The sequence below is a fragment of the Lagenorhynchus albirostris genome, chromosome 15 (assembly GCF_949774975.1).
Source record: "Lagenorhynchus albirostris chromosome 15, mLagAlb1.1, whole genome shotgun sequence".
Lineage (NCBI taxonomy): Eukaryota > Metazoa > Chordata > Mammalia > Artiodactyla > Delphinidae > Lagenorhynchus > Lagenorhynchus albirostris.
The window spans coordinates 27635544-27647110 of NC_083109.1; the positions used below are offsets into that span (position 1 = coordinate 27635544).

Consider the following 11567-nt stretch of genomic DNA (forward strand, 5'->3'; position numbering starts at 1 on the left):
CCACCCCATGCTGTAGCTCTAAGATTGTCAGGTGGCAGCACCTGCCCCGCGCCCACACCCGGGACCACTGGCGCCGGTTCCTCCTGCACGCCCCCCCCCCCCGCTCCCTCCCGAGGGACAGGTCGGCGGCCCGCACAACCTCCCGCTGGGGGCGCCCCCAGATCCCACCGTCCGGGGAGCCCCCGCGGGGGAGGAGAGCCCGGCTCCGGGGCTCTGGAAGGAGCCGCGCGGCCTGGAAGACATTACACGGCTGTCGGCCGGGGGGCGTCGCGCGGAGTTCCGGAGGGGGTCCCGGCGGCAGCGCGCCGGGGGAGGGGACGGCCCCACCACAAAGCGCGCTTTGTTCTGCGCTCCCCCTGGGAGCTGGAACCAATGGATTGGCGGCAGCTGAGGTCATCTGTCAGGCAGCGCCGGGGGGTCAGGCCCGGGGAAGGGGCCGCCGGGGAGGGCGGGGCGGATGGGCCGGCGGGGGGTCCGTGTGTGCGGCCGATTAACCCGGCTGCACTCGCCAGGCCTCTGCGGCAGGTCGCTGCTACGCTTCGGGCCTCAGTTTACCCATCTGTCCAACAGGGAAGATAATTTCCTCCCTGTCCACCTGTCGGGACGACTGCATCCGGTATGGAAGTGATGATGACGGTACGATGATGATGGTGGTGGTGGTGGTGGCCTTTCTGTAATGAGCACTCCCTATGTTCCTGCTCGACAGAAGATCTGGAGTCGGGATGCGAACCCCAGAGGTTGCCTGGGAACATGGAAGCAAATGTGGCTTGTCTGGGAGGCAGGGAGGGACGCCTTGCAGCCCCTATCCGGACCAAGGCAGTCAAGGCCTCTCCCTGGTTCCCAGCTTTGACCCTGGATGCCAAACTTGGCCTACCTTTTGCCAGGGCTGACAGGTGGAGCCGCCCAGACCTAGCCCAGGGAGCCTCTGGAGCTCATCCTTGGGGGCCCCCTGGTCGAGGGTAGAGTAGGGCTGCACGCCCCCACCCTCTCCAAGACAGGTGTTTTTTCTGACTGGAGACAGATCAGGGTCTGACCACTTTACCCTCATAAAACTAGCTCCCATTTATTAATTCATTCACACCCCCATCTGCGTGTGCCTCAGCATTCCTGTCCACACAATGAGACAATTAGGATTTTAACCATTTGATACAGGGCCCCCTGGGGGATGAGGCCATCGAATCCCCAGAAACTGCCCGAAAGATTTGTGTGTGTGTGTCTTTCTGGAGAAAGGGCTCACGGATTTCTTTCAGATTCTCAACTGTGTTCATGACCCAGAACAGGTTAAGAAGCACCGGCTGGAGTGCAGGGACGGAAAGCTGCCCCCCAAACTCTGGGAAAGGCACTTGGAGCAGCCAATCTGGAGAGCGATTTGCCAGCACCTATGCACCGGCTAGACGGTCCCACTCCTACGTACACAGTTGAGTGAGCACAGAGTTGATGGCAGAAAGTGTTCACAGCAGCAAATAACAGTAACCCCCTAAATGGCCATTAACAGGAGAACGACTAATACATGGTTATATACAGACCCTGGCATGCCATGCAGCAATTCAAAGAACGAGCTAGACCTATGTGGAATTTATTCATTTAACATAGTTGTTGAATAACTGCTATGTGTCAGGTGGTTCTTGGCACTGGGCCTACTGTCATAAGACAGATCAGGTCCTGCCTCAAGAACTTACGTTCTAGTGGACGAGAGAGTCATAAACAGAAACAGAAGATAATTGCAGGGAGTGAGATAAATGCCATGAAAAAAATAAAACAGTGCAGTGATAAAATGATGGGGGAGGGGGCTGTTTTAGACAGTGTGGTCAGGAAGGCCCCTCTGAGGAAGCGACCAGAATGAGGGATACTCTGGGAGAAGAGCAAAGGCACTAATGGGGTGGATGGCTAAGTTGCATCACCAGGGAAGAAATGTGATCTGCAAAAGAAAGTAAAAAAAGAAAACATTCCTTACTTATACGCACACACACACAACTACTAAGTTAGAAAAAGGTCTGGAAGGGTATACGCCAAATTCATGAACATAATTGCCAAGAGTAGGGCGGCACCAGGACTCGTGGTGGGTTTCTGCTTGCTTCTCGTATCTTATTTTGTTAATATTTAATTATTTAGCATTTTGCTATCTTAACGTTTAAAAGGTGAATATATGCACATATAACTTGTGAAAATGAAACATTAAAAAAGTCTACCATGGTGAAAGGGTTGGTCCCAGGGCAGTAAGGGAAATAAGGGGTCCCTACACACTGCCTTTCACTGGACGCAAGTTCCCTGGGGCAGTAGTTTGTTTGGGGAGGGGACACACTTTTGGATCAGGGGGACCCCAGAAGAGGCATGTAGCTCAGCCTGGAGGATCTGGAAGCTTCTTGGAGGAGGTGCCGCCTTTGCTGAGCTTGAGACAATTTGACACAGCACACCCAGTGTAGAGACCCTAGTCTCCTAAGACAGGCCTGGAGAGGTCATGATGTGTACAAGGCCACAGAGCAAGATTGGACAGGTAAGTAAACCTGAAACTCCAAACTCCCAGCCAGGTCTCCTTCTCCTACCTGAACCCCTGGCTTCTCTGGGCCGCTGATGGGCATCCCTCACAGCCAGACACCTTCCATCCATCCCCTTCCCACAGCAGTTGCTCAGCGGGCTGGAGGCCCAGCCTAGCTCGGGCAGGCCAGAAAGCAGCACCACCTGCTGGCCTAAGTGGGAAATGCAGCTCTCAGCCTCCACGGAGAGCAACCAGCAGGTTTCACCCTTCAAAACCCAGCTCCTCTTCCTTAAGAACGACAATCCCTCCCGCTCCAAGTGTGTTGTGCAGCCTCCTCCCAGTGCCTAGCAGTATGCCTAGCGCTGCCTCCTTGGGCCTTATCTGTATGAAGGGAAAGTCCTTTCAAGAAGGGGTAACCACTGTGCTACTCTACCTCAGTGGGTGCAGGTGTCTTACATGAAACAGTGGCACCTCATGACAGCGGCTTACAAAGCATGCCCTCAGCTTCCTCACCCTCACTACAAACCTCAGGGGTAAAGTCCATTAGACAGCTTGGAAAAAGCGCCAGGGAAGGGCCTGTCCAATTTCACATGGAATTGGTGCACAAGCTGGTTCCAGGACGAGGATCTCCTGGGACCCAGCTCTTTCTTCTCCATTGGAGGCGAAGGGGGCTGTCACCGTATTAGAAAATAATTGATGCCATCTAGATCAGTGGTTCTCACCTTGTGGTCCCTGAACAGCAGCATCAGCACCACCTGGGAATTTGGCAGGCAAGCAAATTCTCAGGCTCCATCCCAGAACTTCTGAATCAGCAACTCTGGGGGTATGGTCCAGCCATCTGTGCTTAGCAAACCCGTTTGAGAATCTGAACCACTGGTCTAAAGCAATTATGCCTCCCTTTTTATTAAATAAACTTTTATTTGGGAATGATTTTCAATTTACAGAAAAGTTGCAAATATAGTACAGATAGTTCCCATACACTCTGCACCCAGCCTACCCCAATGTCAACATTCGTAAAATTATCTAAAATCCAGACCTCATTCAGATTTCCAGTTTTTCCATTAAGGTCCTTTTGTTGTTGTTTTTTCAAGATCCAATCCAGGATATCACACTGCATTTATGACTAGATACCTTTTAAATTCCATTGGTCATCTCAGTCATCTTTCCCTGGGACAGAGAATGGGTGGGAAAGCTGTTGTCTTTATTACTGAGCAGGAGAAACCGAAGCTTGAAAACAGCAAGTGACCTAGTTCCCTTAGCAGGGCAGTGAGAGCAAGGCCCGCCTCACTCTGCACCCTTCCTCTATCTCTTCCCTTCCCCCCAGGACTCTGGATTTCAGAAGTCCCTTTGGAACGTCCCACCTGGCCTACCCATTCCCCCTAACCCACCAGTACAGATGATGAGAGATGCCCCTCCTAGAGTGGGCCCAGCCCTGGGAGAGACCATCCACTGCCCCATCACTTCCTTCCCTCTGCAGGGCCAGGACAGTGTCTAGTGTCTTAGTGACCTCAGCCTGGACAGAGCAAGGATCTGTACGAGAGAGAAAGGAACAGTGAGAAAGAAACACTGTTATTTGCTTATCCAAAGTCATCTGTGATAGGTGGAGAAAAATGCCACGAATCCTTTGTAGTTTCTCCCAGAGGTGTAGTCTGTTTCCCCAGCCCTTGAATCTAAGCCAAACTTTTGATTTGCTCTGACCAGAAGGACTTAGCAGAAGTGACGTCGTACCAATTCTGACCTAAAACTCAAAAAGCCTTGGAGCTTCTCCTTTCTCTCCCCCTTCCTCTTACCCTCCCTCCACACACACACACACCTCCCTCCCTCCCCCTCTCTCTTTGAGTCCTGATGATATCATGAAAATAAGCCTGAACTAACCTGCTGGAGAGGACACATGGAGGAGAACCAAGTCACCCAGCCAATAGCCTACCTACTTCCAGACAAGTGAGTCAGGCTATCCGAGACCATCCAGCCCCATCTGGGGTGACAGCTGATTGCATACAACCCCATGAGTGACCCCAAGCAAGATCAGCAGAACTGCCCAGATGAGCCCAGCCCAAATTGCCAACCCGAAGAATTTTAGGCAAATAAACAACTTGTTTTTAGCTGCCAAGTTCTGGAATGGTTTGTTGCACAGCAACGGCTAACTGATACACAATTCCTCACTTCTCTCTTGCTAATGGGATTCCAATATTATTTAGAAGGCAGTGTGCCAGTTCTAGGAGACGGGATATGATTGATTTGCTAAACTGTGACAGTCTTAGCTTTCTTTGCAGCTAGGGGTGGCAACTGTACCTGGTTTGGGCCAAGGAGACCTAAGTAGAAATACACAGGGGAAGAGAGCAGGAAACAGGCCTCTGAAAAAGGCCTGACTTTATGACAGAAGTTGACAGGTCCAGCTGGCTGGGCCCTTCTTCCTCCCCAACTCTGTTCTTCCTTGAACACAGTCATGATTGCTGGAGGTACAGCAGCCATCCTGTGACCATGAAGTGACGTGCAATGTGGAAAAAGCCAAAAGGATCACAGAGACGTGTGCCATAACTTTGCTGAGTTGTTAAACCAATACCATTAGCCAACTGTCTCCAGAATTCATGCTATGTGGAAAAACAAACTTCTCTGTGTTTAAGCCACTGGAACCTAGGCTTTCCTTTACTTGCAGATGAATGTATTCACACGATATGATATATAGAGACAGAAATGCAAAAGGATCCTTGTCCTTGGGAATCTGGAGCCAGCAGCAGGTGGCTCTCCAAACCCATCTCCTTTCTCATTTCACCCTCTCAATAATCCCTCAAGAGCAAACACACGACCCATTTTCCCCGAGGTGGGAAGTGGGGCTCCCACACTGTTCAGTCATGAGTCCAAGGTCTTGCAGCTAAGAAAGAGGGTGCTTCGAGTTAGGCCTGCCCCCCAGGCACAAAGAGAATGCACCCCTGCTACACCTTCGCATGGCTCAGCCCACTGGAGGCCAGGTGCGTCTTCTGGGCTCATGGCAGCGGTGGTAGGTGCCAAGGAGGCTGTTACTGCAAGTCCGGTGTGGAAGCACCCAGGTACACCCTCAGGTCCGAGAGGGTGGACTGGACAAGCTTGGCAGGGATGGTCTCTCGCTGCAGCTGCTGGTAGGCTGCATAGCGGTGGCAGCCCCCAAAGGAGTAGAAGTAGTCACCACCCTGAGCCCCTTTGATCCAGAGGACGTCGATGGGGGGCACGCTGTCTGGATCCTCCTGGAGAGAAGAGGGTGCAAGGTGAATGAGTGTGGCACAGTGCTGGACAGTTTGCAAAGCAGACTTTATTAACCTGGGCTGAGGTCCTCCAGGTGCTCACGCTGGCTCGTGCTGGCTTGTGAGAGGCAACTGTTACACAGAGGCAACTGTGAGTTGGTTGACAAAACCTTGGTAGCATGAAAATCAGCCACAGTGAGAGTATTTACACCAGGGAAGTGGGCAGATGCTACAAATCAGGGCTCCCCCACCCAGGTTGTTAACCATTCATCAGACCACATGTATATTATCTGTCACTGTTCTAGACTCTGGGAATAAGGTACAGACACAGCCCCTGCCTTCATGGGACTTTAGTCTAGTGGGGCTGATGGAATGGAGAAGTGAATGTTGGAGTGATAAATGCTATGAAGACAATAACGCAGGTTGACATGACAGGGATGGGGGTCCACAAGGCCTCTCAGAGTTGACAATGGAGCAGAGACCTGAACACAGAGAAGTCCCCTGGGGAAGACAGAGAGGTGGAGTCATTTAAAGAAACAGCCTGACTGCCAGGTTCAAATCTCAGGTCTGCCACTTAATTGCTCTGTGACCTTGGCAATTCATATTAGTGCCTCAGTTGCCCGACCCATCAAATGGGGATGAAGATGACACACCCGCCTCATAGAACTGTTTGGTTTAGTGAGTTAATAGACATAAACTGCTTCAAACAACACCTGGCACATGGAATGTGCTCAATAATACACACTGTGTATGAGCCGTGGAAAGGGCATTCCAGGCAGAGTGAACAGCAAATGCAAAAGGTCTGAGGCCAGAACAGGCTCACTGTATTGTAGGTAATGGCAAGGAGGCCAGTGTGATCAGAGTGGACTCGGGGGATTGAGAAGTAGAAGAGGTCAGAAAGGTAGCAGGGGGTAGGCCCTGGAGCGTTTTATTTATCTTATTTTTTTCTTCTAGTTTTATTGAGATATAATCGACATACAGCACTGTATAAGCTTCAGGTGTACAACATAATGATTTGACTTACAAACATCATCAAGTGATGACTACAGTAAGTTTAGTGAACACCCGGCATCTTATATAGATACAAAATTAAAGAAATGGAAAAAAAATGTTTTCCTTGTGATGAAAACGCTTAGGATTTTACTCTCTCAACGACTTTCATATATAATGTACAGCAGTGTTCATTATGTTTATCATGTTGTACATTACATCCCTAATGCTTATTTATCTTATAACAGAAGTTAGTATCTTTTTTTTTTTTTTTTTTTGGCCGTACGCGGGCCTCTCACTGTCGTGGCCTCTCCCGTTGTGGAGCACAGGCTCCGGATGCGCAGGCTCAGCAGCCATGGCTCACGGGCCCAGCCGCTCCGCGGCATGTGGGATCTTCCCAGACCGGGGCACGAACCCGTGTCCCCTGCATCAGCAGGCGGACTCGCAACCACTGCGCCACCAGGGAAGCCCAGAAGTTAGTACCTTTTGACCACCTTCATACACTTCTCCCTCTCCTTACCCCCCTCCCCCCCAGTCAATCACAAAGCTGGTCTCTTTTCCTAAGAGTTTGTTTATTTGTTTTTGAAATATAATTGACCTACAATACTATGTTAGTTCCTGGTACACAGTGATTGGATATTTCTATACATTTCAAAACGATCACCATGATTAAGTCTAGTTAATCCTGTCACTACACAAAGATACTACATAGTTATTGACTATATTCCCCACACTGTACATTTCATACCCATGACTCATTTACTTTATAACTGAAAGTTTATACCTCTTAGGCCCTGGAGTGTTTTAAACAGGGGAGGGTGACATGATCTGAAGAACATTCTAGAAAGTTGTCCTGGGAAAGCAGGCTTGGTGAAGTGGACAAAGGCAAAAGCAGGGAAGACAGAGGCGAGGCCTCAGCAGGTATTCACCAGAAGTGGCTGTCCTGGGTGAAGGCATGGAGGGGTCAGGGAGAGGTAGCCAGGTTTGGGACATGTTTAGGGGGAAGATCCCGGGGGAGGGGTGAATGTGAGGAGAAGAGAAGGAGGAGAATATGAGCTGACTTCCTGTTACGGGCCTGAGCATCTAGATGGAGAATGGGTAGTCCTCTATATAGGGCAAGGCTGGGGCAGGGAGGGATGGGGTAGGGGGAGACCGGATTGAGTGTAAGCTGCTAGAAGACCTCCCACCACGGGCTCTCGGGTGGTCTCTTATTAGGCTGCTTCGATGGATTCATTATTCCATTTATCCTAGACATGATTTTCAAGCAGTAAGACCCAGCAGTTGTAAGCTGGGGCTCTTGAACCAGGCACACCTGAATTTGAATCTCAGCTCCTACCCAGAGCGGTGGGGCGGGGGGTGGGGGGAGCGTGGGCAGGGGTGGTAAGCAAGCACCCTCGACACTGGGCATTGTTCCTCATCTGCAAGATGGGAACAGACACCCTACAGGCTGCTAATGAAGTCAGGGAGCTGATGCAAGTGAGGCGCGGAGCACAGCTTGCCCGGCAGTGGAGCAGCAAAGAGAGGCAGCTGTACCAGGCAGGCCTTGTGCTGGGCACCAGGGGTGTGACGATGGGTGGGCAGAATAACGGCCCCCAAAGATGTCCATGTCATAATCCCTGAAGCCTGTGAATACGTTACTCACGTGGCATAGGAACTTTGCAGATGGAATTAAGTTAAGGATCTTGAGATGGGGAGATCATCCTGGGTTATCCAGACAGGCCAAATGCAATCACCAGAGACCTTAAAGGTGGAAGAGAGAGGAACAAGAGGAGGTCTGATGTTGCTGGCTTTGAAGACGGAGGAGAGAGGTCATGAGCTGAAAATGTGGGCGGCCTCTAGAAGCTGGGAAAGACAAGGAAATGGATTCTCCCCTAGAGCCTCCGGAAAAGAATGCAGTCCCACTGATACCTTGATTTGAGCCTAGCGAGACCCATTTTGGTACTGAACTATAGAACTATAAAATAATAAAATCTGTCTTCGTTTTAAGCCACTACGTTTCTGGTGTTTGTTACAGTAGCCATTGAAAACTAATACAAAGCATATCATTCTGGCTTGGAAGACTGAGGTGTCTGAGGCCATTACAAGCCAGTAGGATCAGAGGTATGCTGGTGGGCATACAGGTGGCCGGGGGCCCACAGGAGGCCCCTAACCCAGCAGGGGCCGTCAGGGAAGACACTGACACTGACAGGAAGAGCAAGAAGGAGTTAGAAACAGTAAAGAGACGAACGAGTTTTACTGGCAGGGGAAAAGCTTGTGCAAAGGCCCAGGAGTGGGAGAGTGCATCCCTGGCCAGATCCATCACAGACAGCCAGGCACCGTGCTAGCGTTATGGAAACAGTCAAGACAGGACAAAATCCCTGCTCCTGTGGAGTTCGCATGAGGCGGGGAGGAGAGACAGTAAAACACAAACAAATGTAGAATATAACTCAGGTGGACATAAGTGCTTCAAGGAGAAATACCTCAGGTTAGGGGGAGAGCTATAGAGGCCTGGGCTGACGGGAGGTGGGCACCTGACCCAAACGAGGGAGCAAGCCCTGTGGCTACCTGGGAAGCAGTTCCAGGCAGTGGGAACAGCAGTGTGAACTCTAGGACTGAAAGACAATCGGGCTAGCAGTAGAGGTGTTTGGTAGGTCACACATGGCCACCTTCCAAGGGTCTGGGGGAGGGGGACAAGATGCCATGCAGGCCTAACCTGACACACATGTCCCCTCCTTCCCCCAAATTTTCTGCCAGCATCACCCCAGCCTTCTTGAGCACCCTCTCTGTGATGCAGCTGACTCCGTCCTCCCCAGTTCCAGTTCAAACAAGGCCCTCCCAGCAGCCAGGACATCCCCAATCCCACTGCCACTGCCTGAAGTGACCGCATAGGTTATCTCAGGATAAGGTGGTGGCCATGCATCTGGGCACGGGGGACAGGCTGTGCCATTTTCTAAAGTGCCTGACCTTGGACAAGGTGCTTGAATCCTCTGTGTCTCATTTCCTCGTCTGTAAGAGGAACAGTAGTAGTATCTACCTCATAGGGTTGCCATGAAGAAGCTCAGGCACTTAAAACAGCTCCTGGCCACTTCAGGTACTATATAGGAATCAGGATCGTTATTTTAATCATCTCCAATCTCCCTGCTCGATGACTAAATAGAGGCCCAGAGAGGCCCAGCCACTTGCTCAAGGTCACACAGCAAATGCCGTGCTCCGGCTGAGACTGAACCAGTCCCGTCTCGCGTCCAGCGCGACCTCCCTCCTTCGAAGCCCTCCCAGCGGCCGGCTTCCCCGGGGCCTCACCCGAATCGTGTCCACGAGGCTCTGCACCTTGGCTGGGTCCAGCACAAAAGGCAGCGGCCGGATGAGCACGCTGAGAGGCACGTTGTGCACCGCGGTGATACAGCCCGAGTGGATGCTGCCGCCCTGCGCGCCGCCGCTCTGCCCAGCTCCCTCGGGCGCCCCTCGGCCAGCTCCGGCTCTGCCCAGGGCTCCTCCCGCGCGGAGACCCATCACGCAGCCGCCGCCGCCTGCGCGGTCTCGGGACGCGCCGCCTACTCTCAGGTCTTTAACCCCGGCCGGGCCGTACCATTCCGCACGGGTGGCGGGGGGCGCAGCCGCACAGCGCCTCTCTCCCCTGGCCCTAGAGTGGTCTGGCCCACCCCTGAGCGCCCCTGCGGGACCTTCGCTCGGCTCTCCCGGTGTTGCGGGACGCGTGCGGAGCTCTGGCTCTCCGCTGGGGGGCGCCTCGCCGCCTCCCCTTTGCCGCGCGGCGTCCCGGGAGTGGAAGCGCCGGGGGAGGCTGACTCAGGGTGAGTCTGCAGGTCGTGGGGCGGGAGGGGCGCGGGTGGCGCACAGTTCGGGGTTAACTCAGGGTCACGGGTGGCGGGGGCGGGGGCGGGGACACGGGTTGGAGGGGGCTGGACCTGCCCAGCGAGAGTGAGTCGGCAAAACCTGGCTCTTGGCTGCCCAGCCTTTGGATCCCTAGCGGTAATAGTCGTGGAGGTGGTGATAATACCAATGACATTCGAAATACTACGAATCTGCTGAATCTGGTGCTGTGTCAGGCACTGTTCTAAACACTTTGCATGTACATTAACTTATTTAAACCTCAAAACAACCCTACAAGCTAGGTATGATTATTATTCCCATTTTACAGATGAGGAAACTGAGGCACAGCGAGGTTTTTTTTTTTTTTTTTAAGTGATTTACCCAAGGTCATGGAGCTAGTAAGTGGCTGAACCAGGGTTCAAATCCAGGCAGTCAGGCTCCAGAGTGCTCTCTCTACCCACGGCTGGTTGCCTCGGTTCAGCAAAAGTAACTGTAACAAGGAGCCTTTTGGAATCATGTTGACAGTGTGTGGGCACTGCCCTGGAGTTCCACAATAATAGTCTCGTTGTATGCTCACAGCGCCACTAGGAAGTAGGTGTGATTGTTGAAGCACTTGTCCAAGATAGGGCCGCTGAAAATGAAAGTCAGATTATCTGAGCTCAGAGTCCCAGGCCACTAAACACCTGCTTACAGATGAGGACATCAAAGCTGCAAGGGGTGGTGGTGATGACTTAGGTCCAAACATGCTGATTGCCATCCCCACTCTTCTGTTTAAAACTCTCCATCCCCTTGAGCCCAGGTTCAGCACCCAGTGTCCTCTGGAGCCAGAGGAAGGTAGGCTCCTGGTTTAAATCTCCGGTGTTTATCAGCATCTATGGCAACATTACGGCTTTGGCACAGATTGACCTGGGTTCAGATCCCATCTGGCCACTCACTAGCTGTGTGGTCTCAGGCAAGTTCCTTAACCTCTCTGAGCATCAGCCTTCTGTAAAATGGTTGTGAGGAGATTGTGAGGACACTCAGAGATAATGGCTGATAGAGGGCAGGGTTGGGGGTAAATCAGTGCTTACATAGTG

General features: G+C 52.1%; 1 protein-coding gene across 1 annotated transcript; it reads right to left on the reverse strand.

The window, feature by feature from the left end:
- Window positions 1-3374: 3374 nt before the first annotated feature.
- Window positions 3375-10189, reverse strand: SRXN1 (sulfiredoxin 1). Its single transcript, XM_060122646.1, has 2 exons — window positions 9964-10189; window positions 3375-5697 (listed from the first exon to the last, which is right to left on the reverse strand). The coding sequence occupies exons 1-2, from the start codon at window positions 10171-10173 to the stop codon at window positions 5494-5496; spliced, it is 414 nt and encodes a 137-aa protein (XP_059978629.1). The 5' UTR covers window positions 10174-10189; the 3' UTR covers window positions 3375-5493.
- Between the last annotated feature and the right edge of the window lie 1378 nt (window positions 10190-11567).

Coding starts and splice junctions, on each gene's coding strand:
- SRXN1 (XM_060122646.1), bottom strand. CDS start 10,173: ATGGGTCTCCGCGCGGGAGGAGCCCTGGGCAGAGCCGGAGCTGGCCGA. Junction 5,698..9,963: donor GCCTCGTGGACACGATTCGG/GTGAGGCCCCGG, acceptor TCTTCTCTCCAG/GAGGATCCAGACAGCGTGCC.